Genomic DNA, 17253 nt, shown 5'->3' on the forward strand with positions numbered 1-17253 from the left:
ATGCTGTGTAGGTGGATCATGTGACTCACTTGCCATCCTGCAAGCCAACACAGATGGTAGCCTGTCTTGGCTGCACCGGGGGCCTCCTGTGGTCTCCTGTGGCCCCTAGCTGTCCCTCCGCATGGTGGGACAGTGCTCTGTCACATACTCCAGACACAGAACAGAGGATCCCACCTCCACCTGGATGGACTTGACAAAGGCAGGGTGTTGTACGTGTAGAGGCCATCGATAGTTGAAATGATGATAAAGATGGATGTGGTCTCAACGGGTGTTTATTTTGTTACAACACCGTGAAAACTATAAAAGGAAAGAAGCACTGTTATGATCATCATATCAAACTATTTCATAGTTTTCACTAAACAATAAAAGCTGTGCAATGTGCATTAAGTTCATAACTTCAATATTACAACCAACAATAAAATGGTTAATTCATAGCCAATTATAATACAGTGATAAAATAAATCAGTCCACTTCAATACATGACCAATAAAATACCAAAGGAAAAATGCACAGTAACCAAATATCATACACCAAAACATACCATAAACAAATACAATTAATTAAGTACCAAACAAATTATGAATGAGACTCTAGTCTAAACCAAAACAAACAATCATATACCTCACTCCGCTTTAGTCTGCTTATCAAGGGCGCTAAAGGGCTGCATGAACCAGTTGATCAGGGCACATCATCAAACAGTCACAGGTACACCAAACCAAACAGTCACAACGTAGTGCGACCATAGAGTATACTCTAAGAGTGCGACAGGCGCTGTAGAACAATATAAACAACTTCAAATCAATCATTCAATCAACTGTTCAACTGCAAGTTACTGGCAACCTTACTTTGAGTACAAAAGTGCATGATGCATATAAATACTAGTCAAACATTTCATTCATACCTTGCTGTGCAGTGTAACAAAGTCACCCTGTTCAAACAAAATAATGCTGGTGTGTGTCTATTGGTCTATTCCCCTCTGTCACTGACAGAGGGGAATAGACCCCTAGAGAATGTGTGAAGCCTCAGTGTGGTGCGGTAACAGGAAGTAAAGTGAACCGAAATACATAATACAGGAAGCTTCAAAATAAGATGAACAAATTAAGAAAAGTAAATAACAAATTAACTTCAAACTTAGGAAATTATTGAAGTTAAAATAACTAGTATCCCGGCACTTACAGTAAGGTAAGGTAAGGTAAGGTAAGGTAAGGTAAGGTAAGGTAAGGTAATTTTATTTATAGAGCGCCTTTCAAAACAGTTGTTACAATTGGTGCTGTACAATAAAATAAAAGGAATAAAACAAGAACACCTCAATCAAAAATAAACCAACAATGAAATAAGAAACAGAGCAGCAAAGACAGTACCAGTAGGCCTACGGTTGAGGCAGAAGATTTGGCACAGAATCTTTCTTCTACTGGCCACCTGATCATGTAAAATCAAACACAATTGGGGAACCCATTGGCAAAACAAAGGAAAAACCATGCCCATGCATTTTTTCTTCCGCTGTCTTTTTAATAGCTTTGTGCTTTTAGCTTGCACGGGGAATTTATACAATCAAACAGATGAAAGCAAATGTTATGTAATCAATGTACTTGCTATTATTTGTGTATTTTGATTATGGAAGAGTAAGGCTAATCCTCTATAGGCTACAGTGGAAATATTGCCCTGTGTGATGCAGCTATACAGTACATTGATGCAGACATGCATGGTAATCTCCACAATCCCCTCCCTATTGTAATGAGATTTCTTTTTCGTTTGAGATTTGTTTTTATGGAAATGTCTTGAGTATTAAGCTTATTACACTTGTTTACAATAAGGCCCACCATTTTCAATTCATCAGAACATTTAGAGACTTACAATTATACACTTCTATATAAAAATCAGGAATGATTGAATGTAATATGTCAGGTATATCAAGTTAGTTTCAGCCTTCTAGTGGAATCTGATATTTCCTCTTGTAGCCTACTGTGTCTTATGGGTTAAGAATTGCATAATTATGTACCATAATATGACATAAGATTCAGGAATACCCCAAAGATGTATAAGTTTGTAGTAGGCTATAAGGATATAATGTAACCTTAAGAGGCAGGCAGGCAGCAGGCATTTCTCTGGCAGAGGATGGGGTTTGACACACATTTACGAAGTGAACACTAATGGTTATAGATGTGACGTGTAAATGGTTCAATTGAATAACAACATTGCTGTAATTTGCATCAGTTGAGTCCCAGTTTCAATGTATTGATTTATAAACACACAGTATGCAGGCAAATGGTTTGGGATACTTGCATGGACAGTGGTTTATATGAGTTTAGTTGCTTAAAGTAACTTTGACTATCAACTTTATCTGTCTAGTGACTTTGTCTGTCTAGTATTGTTTCACTGGGAAAACAGAAAACAGGGTCTCAGCAGCATGTGGTGTTTGTTACAATGGCAAAAGAGCTTGTTCTCTCTCTCATTTTATACTGGTTGGTGATTTTATACTGGCCCAGGCTTGTCACAATCTCCACGACACGCCTCCAATATCTACTGCCACTCCCACCATCCATCATCAGCACTGGAAAACACTAAGGCCCTCATTTATCAATCAAGTGTAAAATCTGCCACAGATTCGAGTGCAGGTTTCGTAGTACACCCACGTCGCCACGGCATTTATAAAGTGATCGCAAACAGCTGATCCTTCCTTAATTACGTTCTGACGTTAATAAATGTCACGGCTGAAATCTATCTGGCACGCCCTATTAAATCTAGCCTCGCCCTCGTTTTTGCGACATGAACAACGGCAATACATTTCCTGAAACCATGGTTACATGAAAAAATAGGTTTCTCCCGTGCCTCGCACTGCTCGCAGTCGTTAGTCACTGCAGTGGCCGGGCTGTCAACTGTCATTATATGAATGTGCAGCCAAAACCGTATATAGCCTCATGTGTGGCTGGTGGTGGGCTGGCTGGGTAATATACATATCTCCGATGCAGTTCCCACTTGCGCTGGCAGCCTGGCACGGTACATTTGGCATTCGAGCAACGCGTCGGGTTTATTATATTGCACATATACCGTAACTCCAGAAAGACATCGGCCTGCTGTAGATTAGGCTACAGTAGGCTATACCACGTTGGGACTCCGCAGCTGAGCTGCAGCACTGCTGCACTATACTCTCCAACGTCCCATCATGGAAATATTTCAGCACAGACAGCCCAAATCCTCGCATGTATGCGCTCATGCAAAACACTGTTTAAATGGCTTAAGCATCTCTTGCAACATTGTTTTTAATTGCGCGATTTTATCTCCTACTAATTTCATATGACACATGTATTCCTTAACATTTTTATTTATTTATTTTTTACATGTAGCCCATATACATTATACATACCTTTTATATAAACATTTTAGGAGTGAATACATATATGTTTAGATGCCTGTGACAGCCTCTCAGCTGGTCAAACAATGCTGCTCCGACAGAAAAACAGCCAAGGACAAAGCTACGCCAGCTGCCGAGCAGACGTGGGTTTTGAACGTTGTCACGTTCAATTTCAAGCTTTGCCGGAAATGTTAAATGTCGAAAATGTCGGTAATTTCGGCGTGCGCCCATATTTTGGCGTACGCACGGTTGATAAATGAGGGCCTAACAGTGGATTATACACAGACCAAATCACCCCTAGGGCCACATAGGACCGTAACACAGAGCTCAAACAGTTTTATGATACCATAGAAAATGTGTATAATTATTTTGGCCACAGCATTAAACAGTGGGCCATGCTGACTGGCATCATTTCCACAGACGATTTATCTCACCCAGGCATCACGTCGAAGCGATTATGAACTACCTCAAGCTTCACACGCCAATACAAATGAAACTACTATTTGAATAAAGATTGTACACATCAGTGAAATTAACCTCTGGGAAAATCCCTAATTGAGAGTGTAGGCCTATACTGTATGCAGTCAATACGTCTGGGCAACCTTTGAACAAATAATTTCATCAATTGGGCTTAGTAGCATGGTGGTGATCAGCTTGTGGCACTGTTGATGAGTTATGGATGAGGATCCATGCCTCTTCTGTTATTATCCCAAACTCAAACCCTGATCATATATTTTTTGTCCGGTGGGGATGTGTTTCCTCATTCTGGTAAGACTGAATTAAACATGAAAATGAATAGCCAAGACCAGAATCCTACACCTTAATAACTTCACCGGAAAGATGAAACCATGTAAAACCTTTAACCCAGGTATAAAAGACTCACTCTATGAAAAATAGTGCTGAAAGACCTGAAAGGATTTGGACACACAGGCAAAGGACGCGTAAAGTATTTCCAAGTTATCTTTAGTGAGTAAATTCAGATCCAGAGCGTGTACAGTTGTAAAGGATAGAGGAGAGAGAGGTCTCCAATAGGACCAATGTCATCTCATAGGCACAAACATTTATACCAAAAAATATGTCATAGTCTCAAGCGTTATTCATAGTCTGATTTATCGGTGGTGAGGTGACCACCGAACTACAACATGACATCACGAGCCGCGGTGAAGAGCAAACCACCGCCACCACCCCCAACCCTTCTCTCTGTTTTTACTCACCACCGCTCAACGTTATTTCAGCTCCGGTGGTCACCTCACCACCGGAGCGGTGGTCAGTGGTCACCTCACCACCGAAAATACAGACTATGAATGAGCCTTCAGTCCCCAGTTGTCACATTTCAATAGGTTGAAATGTCATATCATCGTGCTGTCATCGGGTGACAGTTGGTCTGAAGCCTGTTTTTTATTTCAGTCACATTCCTTGATTATCCGTTTTTTGTCTCTTTATCTGGGGTGAGAGGGTATGGTGCTGTTCTCATCTTTAAGGCCATTAGGTTGTTGTTATGTTGTCGTCATGTTTTTAGGCCATTTATCATTTTCCTTGGTATAAGTGACATCTGCAGTGGATGACAACTGATAGCAAACTCAGTACACACGTAAATATACTTATTACATTTTTTTCTTTTTTTTTGCTATCTCCTTTATTTTATATTTTTTATGGACAGTAGGCTGACAGGAAACGGGAAGAGAGATGGGGGGGTGACATAGAGGGGTGACATGCAGTAAGGGCCGTCGGGATCGGGATTCGAACCCGCGGCACACTGGCTGGATTAACAGCCAAGGTGCCTGGACCGCTGAGCCACGGCCCAGGCCTGTATATGACATCATGGTATGACAGGGATGTCCTGTGCATACAAGAGACAATACAAGGTATTTTTAACATTGTTATAAGATGTGAACATAAAAATATGAAACAATAAAACATAATTAAACAAAATACCTATCAACTCCCACATCTGGTCACATATTAGGCCATGTTAAAAATCTACATTTTTTTTCCCGACTATCAAGGCTCCTTCTCAGTTTTTACCCAGTAGCGACATCTGTATGCTGGGTTTAGACAATATTCTAAAAGTGACTAGTGGGCAGGCAAAATATGGCTTATAATGTAGGTCGATAACTCATGGAAAGCATAAAAAGACTGTATAAAGGACTGTATACTGTACTGTATATACGTAACATAAGTGTGAACAGGGCAGTATTATAAGTGATGAAGCAGAAACATTAATTCACAAGCTCCCCGTAGATGCATCACGATCATTGCAATCTTAGAATCCCATCGTCAATATTCGGGAAAACAGCTGCCCCTGTTTCAACAGTCTGTCTTGAGAGACTACGATCATTGTAGGCCTACCAACATGTGTGTGTACTGTGTGGACAGAGAGCAACGGGCCCTCTCTGTCAAATGGACCAACCTGTCTACTGGTTTTCATGTGTCTCTCCCGTAGTCTTTTTCCTGAATTTCTCCGTTCTCCTTATTTCTCTTTATTTCTCCTTCCGTCCTCTCTCCTCTCTCCTGAGGCTTTTACTTACTCATGTGTTTCCTGGTTGTTCTGTCGGTATCTGGGGAATCTTAAGGTCAAATCATACCTGTGCTAGTCCCACATCTGGCGCGCTATAGCATGGATTTAATTTGGTCGTTTTTGGTTTGGGGTCCTTTCCGATATATGCATTCAGAGTTATATGTAAGGCCAGGGGGTCAGTTAACCTTTGGACCATCGTAGCATGGGACGACAGAGAGACTAGCTCATGGCTCTCTTGGAGCAACCACGGAACTTGCACAGAAAAATCTATCTAATGGTTAAGATGAGTCTATTTGTAATGTTTAGAGCACGATGATCATGGTACATACTTTGGGACAACACATGAAAAAGACCTCTTTCTTCATCAGTTATGATACGTCATACCCACCTGTTCCTTGTGTCTCATGACAGTCAGTGATGGAGCCTGTCTGGTAGCCTAATGGTCAGGATGGGATGGAACATTTCCCCTCTTTTTTTTCCTTTTTTCTTTTTTTTCTTTATTGGCCAACTGACAGAACTCAAAATTCAGAGAACGCTGTGTATGGTGCAAGCTTGCTCTCTGCGATCTTCTCCGCAAAGGAATAAGTCAAAATATGTTCTATAAACATTTAGAACCTTTATTGGCCACTAAATCAGACAAGAACTCCAAATTCTTTGAGAACGGCTGTGTATGGTGCAAGCTTGCTCTCTGCGATCTTCTCCGCTTTCTTTCTCATGGTGATCAAGGCCTTTTTCTTTTTGTAGTGGAGCTTAGACTTCTCTTTTCTCTTCTCCTCCAGAGTGGCTGTGATAGCCTGATACTTCCAGCCAACCTCATGGGCCAGGCGCCCAAGGAGGGCATACTTGCGAGTGGGCTTCAGGCGCACAATCTTGAGGGCAGCTGGGACGACCATACGCTTCCTCTTATCGTATGGAGGGGGGACACCATCAAACACCTTCAGTCTGTCCAGTGCAGACTGTCCTCGCTTAGTTTTGTGAGGAAGCATACCTCTGACAGTCCTCCAGAAGATCTTACTGGGAGCTCTGAAGTGGTATGGTCCACGGGAGGGATTGGTGTTCATCCTCTTACGCAGGAAAGCCAGGTACTTCAGTTTGTTGCGGTAGAAGTTTCCAGAGATGTTGATTCCCTCACATCTCACCACTACCACCTTGTGGCCCAGCAGGACCTGTTTAGCCACAATGGCAGCAAGACGCCCCAGTAGATGGCCTCTGCCATCAAGCAGCAGAACCTTATTGAACCGGTCCGCCATGATGTCCTGTGCCAAAAAAATGTTTCTTGCTTCCAGGAAGAAAAAGGGGGAGGTCTGTAGCTGGTCCGCTCGTGTTTTCCTAAAGTTCACAGGCCAGCTGTGTTGAAATGTCATATCATCGTGCTGTCATCGTGCTGTCATCGTGCTGTCATCGGGTGACAGTTGGTCTGAGGCCTGTTTTTGACTTGCATTAATGCAGGGCAGAATCAAAGCACGATGAACGATGCAAGTTGGAAATGCATGCTCCTCCCCAGACATTAAGTCTGTCTCCCTTTTATGCCCATATATGGAGTTCTTTGAAAGGCATGCCCAAATATGGAGTATATGCAGGCAGCTTGTGGAGTTCTGTGTCAGGAATGCTCAAATATGGAGTGTTGTGAGGTCAGAACAGCCCAGCTCCATATATGGACAATGGGCAGGGGCCCGGTCCAGAGCCCGGGCAGAGGCCTTTTTGGGGCGGTTCTGGACAACCGTGGGTCCGACCTGTTGAATTTGAAGTCGGTGGGGCTAACGCTTCTCAAGTTACGTAGATTACACACACACACACACATACATACAGACAGAGACTTGGTGCATATAGATAGATAGTGATCTTACGGCCGGCCCAGGCTGAGCTGTGCTGTGCCAACTGCTGCTGAAAATGTTATAAGACCTATAGGCCTATTCTTTATTTTGTTCTATTGTGTTCGCTACAGTATTATCCCAGGGCTGAAAATGTTTAAAATTGTACCTAGCGGCGCACTTGAGGAATAGAGGGGAGGAATTGGAACTGGTATGTTTTAAAATATAACTGCATTATGCTACTGATGTGTGCAACACTCTTGAAAACAAAGTCTTGCATTGTGGGTTTGAGCCTGCAGGCACCTTTTGATGTCAATCAATCAAGTCACCTTAATTTAAGTGGCAGGTGGCAAAAAAATACATTTTTATATTTAAATTATATATTTTTTTGGGGGGGGGGATGTCATGTGATCCACCTGCACCGCCTTTGTGATCTATACTGGTACTGTAGATCACAATCTACCTTTTGGGCACCCCTGGACTAGATGTTTTTTGTCTGCACTCCATCATATTACAGAATATCAAGGTGAGATACTGTAGCAATTAGTGTGGCAACCAGACTAGTAATTGTAACAGTTTCTTTTTAGAGTAACTTATTTTGATGCACTACTCCTCCCAGTTTTGACTGTACGCACTTGAGCCATATGTCAAATCGACCGGGAAAAATCAGGAATCATGTACTTTGCCAAGAGAGATTTTGTATAGTTTAATTGATATGCAAAATCTCATGTACAGGATATATTAAGCTCATTTGTGCTAAACTAGTTATCAAATCTACATCAAGTGAGAATACAACAGGACCAGATAGATACTATATGTACAGCTTGGAGGGGTGGGAGTTAGTATAGATTTTTAAGTCTGCAGCTCCTGTCCACTCGAGCAGTGGTTTAACCCTGTAACACCAAGCGTTGCAATAATACAACAGATTAAAAAAAAAAAAAAAATCACCTAAACATAATCATTGATGTTCATTGCAATGCCATTGGTCAAATTTGCATATAAATACCCCCCAGAGGCTGAAATTCAAAATCTCTGGACTCCATGACATTTAACCCTGATAAGTACGTAAAATTGAGGCTGTGGCTCAGGAGGTAGAGCAGGTCATCCAAATGATCCCTGGGTCGGCGGTTCAAATCCCGGCTACTCCTGTCCAGTAGTAAAGTCCTAGTAGTAAGGTTGAAATCTCTTTTTTGCAAGTAGAAATTAACCTGCGTGTTACAGGGTTAAGCCTTTTCATATCAAGGTTCATTATTTATCCTGCATTTCAGCCACAGACTATTTGATAAGATGCATTCTCTCAGACCCAACTATCCAGGTCTTAATTATTGAACAGAAACTGCATTCAGTGAACCACTGCCGACTGCCCTCTATAGCAGTGATCATTACTTAATAAAAATGTTACAGCTAATTCTGGATAGCACAAGTCACCTAAAGATATTGCACCTCCTTCCAGGTGATATGGCTAATGAGCAAGTGTAGAGAAACCTGTGTAGTTTCCTTGTGAACCACAATAAAGTTTAGATTTTATATTAGTATAGTATTGGTCTGGTTCCATAAATAGTCAGAGCATAGGTGTCAATTCAGCTGGTTGAAGCTAACTCTAATTTGCGACAAAATCGAATACATTACATCATTTGAAAAAACATTTATTTAAAAAACATGCACTAAAATGTGCAATTTGAAGAGAGAACATGCATTTCCACTGCTAAAAACGAATGTCTGGTCAAACAATTAGACAAACATAAAACACGACAGTAATGTGGTTAAAAGAAAATTGTCGTCTGCCATAAAATAAAAATAGTGCCAAATAATGCCTTGTTGAGACACCAGTGAGGTGGTCCGATCAGTTCCTGGTGTGCTACTACAGTAGGACCATCAACGACGACTGACTGTCGAGTTCAGCTGTCCTGTCTTCATGTTGCTTTGTGCCGCCTTGGATAATTCACGCTGCAAGGAAAAGATGCACTGATGTCAGTCTACATTTCAGCAATTTGACCTTAAGATTTTAGTCAACTTCTACATGTGAAATATGAATTTTATGATGAATGAGTTCTACTTTACAGGTACAGCCCAGTTAATGATCAACACATTGTGTGCATGGTAGGAACCCATCAATACAATAAAATAATAGAAACTTTGACCATGGTGTAGGACATTTGAGTTCTGACGTCATTGCAGCAGAGAGATCGAGACAACGCACATAAGCATTTGGATTGCAGCTTTTACCACTTGAACCCCTGCATGTCTAGTCTGGCTCACAAGTTGTGCTGCAATGTATGGAGCTGGTAGCTTGTCAATTTTCACTTAAGATTTTGTGTAAACATAAAAACTAAAAGCCGTCCAAGTAGAGTGTTAGTTATTACGGGGCTTAATTAAGTGGCTAATGGCAACAATCATATTAGAGATAATTAAACACACATTTAATAGTTTAGGATGAAATGTGCTTTAATTAACAAAGCTCCATAGGAGGGCGTACCATATTAACAGTATCATTTATTTATCAAGTAGGCAGGTGCTTCAAAGAAAGTGGGACTTGAATACTAAAGACAAGGCAGCAAACAGAGCACTCAAATTAAAAATGAGAGGGTGGTTAAAAATAGTTGTACTGCATTTATAAATGTTTGGCTTCTTTTAACTTTTATAAATAAAGTTCAACTATTTTTATCCAACTTCTCAACCTTTTGAGTGCTCGGATCGCCACCTTGTCTTGGGGGGAAAAAAAAAAAGAGAAAAAAAAACTCACTGCAAATTCTGAATAGCTCCCGGTCCCGGCCAATGAGTTTGAGCTGAAGGTGACATTTGAGGTGCCGTCGTTTCTCAAGGCACCAAGCGGAGGTCTAGTGAGGTCCTTGTTTCTGTCCAGTGCACGAGGATGAGTCTTCCCCAACCCATGGCTTTTCTCACCCTGGGAGGAACACCAGAGTTATATATATATCTTTTCACACAGCCTCTGGTTGAAAGCAATTATGGTCCAAAATGTATCCATAATGTCATGTCAATCTAAATGCCCCTTAAAAAAAAAAAAAAAAAAAAAGAAGGAGGGATTTCACCCCATTGTAAGCATGGGAGTATAATTATGGAAAAGCCTAATGAATATAATGCTGTCTGCTCACACGGCCGAGGAACGCACATACAAAGATGCCATTGCCTGGCCCTGTATAGTCAAATAAATAGATTAAGGAATAATGTGCCTTTTTTTTTTTTTTTCTGTATACAATTAAGATTTAGATAATTCACATCCCTAACCCAAAGCTGCTTTACATAAATGAAAATCAACCAACTTAAAAGTAAAAGCACTCGATCATCATGGCAGGCAATCAGTATGAGCATACCTGGCTAGAAGACATTGGAGGCCTGTGGACCGTCATCTTGCAGCTAGCTGATCCAAAGGCTGAACTGAAGGTGCTGTTGGGAGTTGCCAGTGTTGTGCTGCTGGCAATCTGGGGGGCGAGAGGAGAGGGTGGCGTCAATTTAGTACATTCACATACAGAATGATATAATGAGTTGACCCATCGAAGAACGCATCATGCCCCTTGCCCTGGTGACTGATATTGTCTTATGTATGAGGGGGCTGTCATTTTCCAATAATTATCCTGAGACGATGAAACCATTAGGAAATCCTAAAAGTCAACTCACCTTTTAGGACAACATCTCATGATTGAAAATGTGAGGTTTGTATCGTCAGTGTTGCTGCCGTTTTACAGTTTTGAGGCCTTTGCATTTATGAAATGTCTGCTTCTGAACATCAAGCAAAGACACTTTAATCTTAAAATAATTAGTCAACCAAAAATAGCAGAACTACAAGCTCCCAAAACTAATGCTGCACGATTCTTGCTCAAATGTGAATCTCGATTTCCCTCCACAAGAATTGAGATTCTCACACGATTCCCATTTTTTTCATGAAGATATTTATTCTCTTTCATAAGTCAGTAGTTGCGGATTATACTGCATTCAAAATATGGCACCTGGAGCCAACTACTGTGGCTTTAAACAGACCGCAAAGTGCTTGACTTAAAAACCTATTAGTCTCTTCGTAGCAAACATAAATGAACTAGAAAGTGCCCTTCTGGGCACAGGTTTCCACCAGGATAGGAATGTAGGACATTGCAGCTTGCCTTCATAACCTGTCTTGAATCTTGATCACATGACTATGGAGATCATGTGTACAGATTTGCGTGAAATTTGGATAAAATCTGAAGGAGTAATAGAAAATGTGTTTTACATATGTCGGCCTCCTGGTGGCGCTATAAAGAGCAGATGTGAAAAATTCCAGGCAAAGGTTTTTCCTTGGCCTCTAGGGAGTTGGCATACAAAGTTATCCACAGATCCGTGCAGTTAGAGGTAAAAACACTTTTCGGCCAGTTATAGCGCCACCTTGAGGCTGAGTTGAAATTGTTCATGTGGCATTTCGTCCTCGGCCTAGTGGGAATGTGGGTGCACAATTTCACGGAAATCACGCGATGTGTTCATGATTTGCAGCATTTTGTTTGAAACCGAGCACTCCTGTGAACTTTGGAAGCCAATCTTAACCAATCAGGATGGAGTCTGAGAAATCTGAAAGACGGGTTTCGTTGAATGACTCTAGAGAGACTGTACCAATTTGCGTGATGTTTGGACAAAATCTGTAGGTGTACTGTGCAAAAACTTGTTTTGCACAAAGCGGCCTCCTGGTGGCGCTATAACAGGCCGTTCTGGAAAGTTTGGGGCAGAGGTTCATCGTTGCCATCCAGGGAGTGTGTGCAAAATTTGGCATCGACCGGGTTAACGGTGGCCGAGATTAGCTGCTCATGGACACACACGGACGTACGGACGGAGTGCAAAACATACTCTCCCCCCATGCCTTCGGCCTGGTGGAGACAATTAGACAGCCAACCGATTTTGTTACGGCAATATTAGCCTGTCCCAGCCAGCCTGCTTTCTGGTCTAGAGGGAGGGAGCAACCCCTGGTGAATATTGGTTCACCGATCTGAGCCCCCACCCCTGCGTCCCTCTGAGGTAGTAATCAGCGGAGGAAAGAGACGCCCCTCTGCACTGTAGTTCACTTCCACTCCTAGACCAGGAAATGTCTCTCGTTCCCCCAGGCTTTCATTTTTTTTGAGCTGAACGCGAACGAAAATAAAAGTCTGGGTACCGAGGCTATAAGGCAATATCGATTAGTTCCATTTCACAGCAAAGTCTTACCTTTCTCATTTTGGCAGGTGTGGCGCTGGCCTTCGATGGAGTGGGTACCAGCCGCCTCTTGGCAGGAGTCAATATTGTAGTACCGAATCGCATATCCTCTTCCTTCTGCTTGATCTTTTTCTGTTGCTGTTGAGAACAATTTTTTTAAATAGTTTCCAAATGAGACTAGACTTAAATAGACAGTTTAGTCCATGTGGTTTACCCTCTCCTGCTTTTCCAGCTCCTTCTCCATCTGGAGGTCGTTCCACTGCATTTGGACGTACTCGATAAACTGCTGCCCGTTAACCAAGAACTCCCTGCCGTGCTCCTGTTGCCATGCCTCAACCTGAGCCTTGAGGGTCTTCTCCAGCTGGAGAAGAGGACAATGTTGACAGGGGCCATTTTCAGTCAGTGATATTTCACTAAATTGGTCATTTATCGCCTACGCAGGATTTTGTGAACCCCCCAGACAGTTTAAGTTGCTCGATTCTGTATTTAGATATTTGTATAAGAAGGGGGCGTCTGATAAAATAACCCATTGTAAACCTCCCATTTTAACTTCCATGTTAGTCATCGAAAACACCCGTCCTTGATTCTGGCAACTCATACTGTCCAAATATGTGAGGGGGCCATGTTTTTCCAATGGCTTTATTCCATAAAGTTTATTAAAAGTTATTAATTCCCCCCCCCCCCCAGGGGCAGGGGCAGGTGGGCAAACACCTGCTCACCTTTGTCTCATAAAATGTTATTCCATATACTTAATGTCTATAATGACATGCCCACAAGAAATGGTAACAGGATTACCACTATATGCACTGGTGTGTTGAACAAAAATATCTGCTTTAAAGAGCACCACCTAGTGGCCACTGCCCAATACAAACTATACAGTAGCTTCCCAAACCTAGTCCAGCTGGCACATGCCAAATGTAATTTCATTATCAACAAGTAGGCTTTGAAGTGCATTTGAATAGCAACCGTTTTGGGTTTCGGTGAGCATTAACAATTTCTCACCTTGGACAGAGATTTCTGCACATCAGCCCTTTGTTTCTGCTCTTTAAGAAGGTTCCCTCCTCTGTTGTTCAATCTGGAGGGATCATTGGCCTTTTTCTAAAGTGGAACAATGTGCATACAAGGAGTTATGCTACTGTACACAAATACAATGTACACAATGGTGGCATTACACTGGGGGTAATACATCTACTCTGGCTTTTGTGTGCACCACAGACAGTTTCCCTTGATTCAATATTCATTTGATCAGACTGCACAAGCCCATTCAATAAAATGTAATATAATAAATTCAGAATAAAACAATGTACGTATAAATCAATATTGAAAAAAGGGTGTAAACAGCTGTGTTACACTAGATAGGAATACCATCTTGTGAAACTATAAGATTTTCTGTCAGATAGTTATACATCCATACAAGCATGCTTTATACTAAAGACAAGTAGCAGCAATTTATTTAAATGCAATTGAATTAATGTTAGTTGCTCCGTTTATATGAACAGTATTTCTATGTATTCACCAAAACAAGTGACATGCCTTTTCTGCCTCCTCGCATTCTCCAGCATAGTAATGTTATGGTTAAACTAGTCACATAACTACCTTGTAGACTTCACAACTAGTTACCCTAGTGACATTTAGGCCATGCAGTGAAAGTTTACACGATTGTCAGATAACCAATTTCACTGTATAGTCATACTGACACAGAAATGCAAGCATTTGAATTTGGCTAATGAGTAATACAAACATTGGCGTTTGACAAATATTCTGAGGGCACCGTCTGATCAAATGCATATGAAATATCTAAACACCACAAAACTTAAAAATAGTGCACACAAAAGCTTGAGTAAATGTTAATGACCCCAGAAGTGTTTGAAAGTGAAATGCCCTTTAGTACAGTGCATAATCATTCTTCACCACGTTTTACATACTGTACACATTTTTTAAATGTTACCTGAAATTCTGTGACAGGTTCAATTTCATTAAATTAAGAAGTTAAGAATGTTAAGACCATGGTTTTTCAATAACCCAGATTTCTTTGAAACATAGTTTGAGGTTTTAGTTATGATTTTGTCCAAGAGGGTTCCATACATCTATATCCCTATCCAACAACACAAGCTCAAGACAGTACTCACATCAAGCTCCACAAACAGTTCCCAGTTTTTGTGCCAGTGTTCAACTCCCTCAAACAGCTCACAGTGATCCTCATAGTACTTCTTGAGAATCACTACCTCTTGTTCGTGCAGGCTGAGGAGCTCCTCTGTGAAGTTGTCTTAAGAAAGATGCATTTGTTATCGTTTGCATTCAAGGACCACAAAGGACAAAACGTTGTGACAGACATGTACAAATCTAGTCATGCATTAGCACTTTAAAAAACAATCAATGGGGGTGTCTGGTCAGCCACTCACCACTATAATAAGGAGTGAAGGCCTGTCGCTGCTCCTGGCTATAGAGACATTTGTCCCACAACAAGACGACCTCCGCTCTGACAACCTCTGTGAAGGTTTTAATGCTCTTCAACTTGAGCTCATGCAGCCGCTGCAGCTCATCTTCTAGCTGGTCAGACATAAGACAAATAAATTGAGGGAATGACCTTCAGGAAATGTTGACAATGTCCACCACACACGCATAACTAAAATGCCTTACTGCCGCTCTATTCCGCTTCTTGGAGTTGACCATGTGGACAGACATGGCGTCCCTCTCTTCCTGAGGATTCTTCAGTCGCTCCCACAAGTCCTGGATCTTGTTACGAACTGTACAACAATGCTGCTCATTCTGCAGTTTTGCAGTTTCCATCTGGTGGAACAACAAAAAAGGAAGGGTACGACTTACAGCAATGAGAGATTGTAGATTTTTGGTGAAGTGATTTGGTGTAGAGAGAAAAAAAGGACTAATCCAAGCCCCTGGGGAATTCCAGTCAACTAAGTATTTAGTGGTTAAGTGCAACTGTACCTGACTGAGGTGGAGTTTGAGCCCGTCGAGGTTGTTGGAGGAAAGGCAGAAATGCCCCTCGTCCTCACACAACACCTGCTTCTCGAAACTCGTTTCAGGGACCAACTCCAGATCACCCATGCATGATAGGACCCGCTTCTTCATGCTGATGAACTCCTCATGTCGACGATCCTGAACAAGCAGACAGAAGGCAGGATGCCATTTAGCTCAATTAACATTTAGCCTGATTAACAGTTACACAGGTTGAACAGGAAGAACCCAGGTACTAAACACGTTTTGATGATGGCTATATAACAGCAATGCAAAATGCACCATTAGGCCCCTGCAAAGGGTCAAGTGCAGACATTTACAAAACAGATGAAACATCAAGAATTAAACCTTCTCTTTGGCTAGGTCATCCAGGTATGAGCGGTAGCCCCGTAGCTGCTCCTGGGAGGGTATATCATCATGGCTGATCACATAGGGAGAGGAGCACATCCGGTCACACAGCTCACGGTCTTTAGACACAAGAGCAAGGAGCCCCTCCATCCTGTCACTCTTCTGTCTCCTCAAATCCTCCACACATGTGCGAGTTGCCTTCTCCAGCTGCAGCATGGTGCCTCCCTTTTCCGCCTAAAGTCACAGTGACAAAGATGAAAGTTTCACCAAGGATTTTAATGGCCTTCCTAAAACATATGAATGATACTGGGGGGGGGGGGGAGACAAGAGTCTGAATGGGGATGTACCTCAAAAGGGGGCATCTTAAGTTGTTCACACAGTGAATTGACCTCCAGCTGAAACAAATTTATGTTTTCAGCCATTCTCGTCTTCATTTCATCCTCTTCTTCAATCATTTGGTCCAGCAATCCCTTTAAAAACAAATTAGTTTTTTTAGCTCTCCAGTTGCCCAGGGCCAAATGGCAGACTTTTTGCCAGGCAATGTGGTACTCACTTTAATGTGTTTAGACACAATATGAGTCCTCTCTACACGCTGTTCTTCTAGGATCCCCACATCCTCCCAAATGTCCTGAAGTTTAAGCAAGGCTCTGCGGAGGTAGGTGACTGCCTCCTCTGCATGGACTTCACTGAAATTTAATAAGTGAATTAGGATAATGTTCACATGTCAAGATCAACAGATACTAGTAAATTAAACAGATACTAGTAAATTAAATTGCATTCAGGCACAGACGGGATTAAAACACAAATCTGTCAAAAAACAGTGTCACGGAATACACAGGTAACTAATGTTGAATTAAGACTACAGGGCAGTTTGTTTTGTACATATAAAGCAAGTCAGACTCATCACATCAGACTCGACAAAATACATCTAGTCCAAGATCCACTCATCTCACCAGCTGGCAGCTGAGCTAAATTTCGTTGTGTGGACAGTGGTGTTCCAAACGGGGCTACAGTCTCACTAGAATAATTCAACAGAGCTTTATTGGCATGAGAAAACATACGTTTACATTGCCAAAGCA

General features: G+C 41.7%; 3 protein-coding genes across 4 annotated transcripts in view; all 3 read right to left on the reverse strand.

Annotated features, from left to right (window-relative positions):
- LOC310862061 (immunoglobulin superfamily member 21-like) overlaps window positions 1–226 on the reverse strand; it is a gene marked incomplete at both ends in the record, with an annotated part of 28195 nt that extends 27969 nt beyond the window's left edge. The window contains one exon of the mRNA XM_083769798.1: window positions 30–226. Coding sequence (XP_083625924.1) covers window positions 30–226 — 197 coding nt within the window. The remainder of the gene's footprint in view (window positions 1–29) is intronic.
- Window positions 227–6466: 6240 nt separating this feature from the next.
- LOC310861342 (large ribosomal subunit protein uL13) lies at window positions 6467–7122 on the reverse strand. The gene has a single exon (XM_083768760.1). The coding sequence runs from the start codon at window positions 7118–7120 to the stop codon at window positions 6503–6505; it is 618 nt and encodes a 205-aa protein (XP_083624886.1). The 5' UTR covers window positions 7121–7122; the 3' UTR covers window positions 6467–6502.
- A 2237-nt stretch (window positions 7123–9359) lies between these two features.
- Window positions 9360–17253, reverse strand: part of LOC310861149 (protein regulator of cytokinesis 1-like) — an 8468-nt gene continuing 574 nt past the window's right edge. Inside the window, exons 2-14 of one of the 2 annotated variants that reach the window (XM_083768487.1) lie at window positions 16728–16860; window positions 16522–16644; window positions 16175–16408; window positions 15797–15967; window positions 15491–15640; window positions 15253–15400; window positions 14980–15116; window positions 13853–13948; window positions 13065–13211; window positions 12863–12988; window positions 11014–11121; window positions 10425–10586; window positions 9360–9628 (exon numbers count right to left, since the gene is read on the reverse strand). In XM_083768487.1, coding sequence (XP_083624613.1) covers window positions 9557–9628; window positions 10425–10586; window positions 11014–11121; window positions 12863–12988; window positions 13065–13211; window positions 13853–13948; window positions 14980–15116; window positions 15253–15400; window positions 15491–15640; window positions 15797–15967; window positions 16175–16408; window positions 16522–16644; window positions 16728–16860 — 1807 coding nt within the window. In that variant the 3' untranslated portion in view covers window positions 9360–9556. The remainder of the gene's footprint in view (window positions 9629–10424; window positions 10587–11013; window positions 11122–12862; window positions 12989–13064; window positions 13212–13852; window positions 13949–14979; window positions 15117–15252; window positions 15401–15490; window positions 15641–15796; window positions 15968–16174; window positions 16409–16521; window positions 16645–16727; window positions 16861–17253) is intronic. The other variant, XM_083768488.1, reaches the window with a different exon arrangement.

This window comes from Protomyctophum parallelum, assembly GCF_964188405.1.
Source record: "Protomyctophum parallelum genome assembly, chromosome: 7".
In the NCBI taxonomy this organism is placed as follows: domain Eukaryota; kingdom Metazoa; phylum Chordata; class Actinopteri; order Myctophiformes; family Myctophidae; genus Protomyctophum; species Protomyctophum parallelum.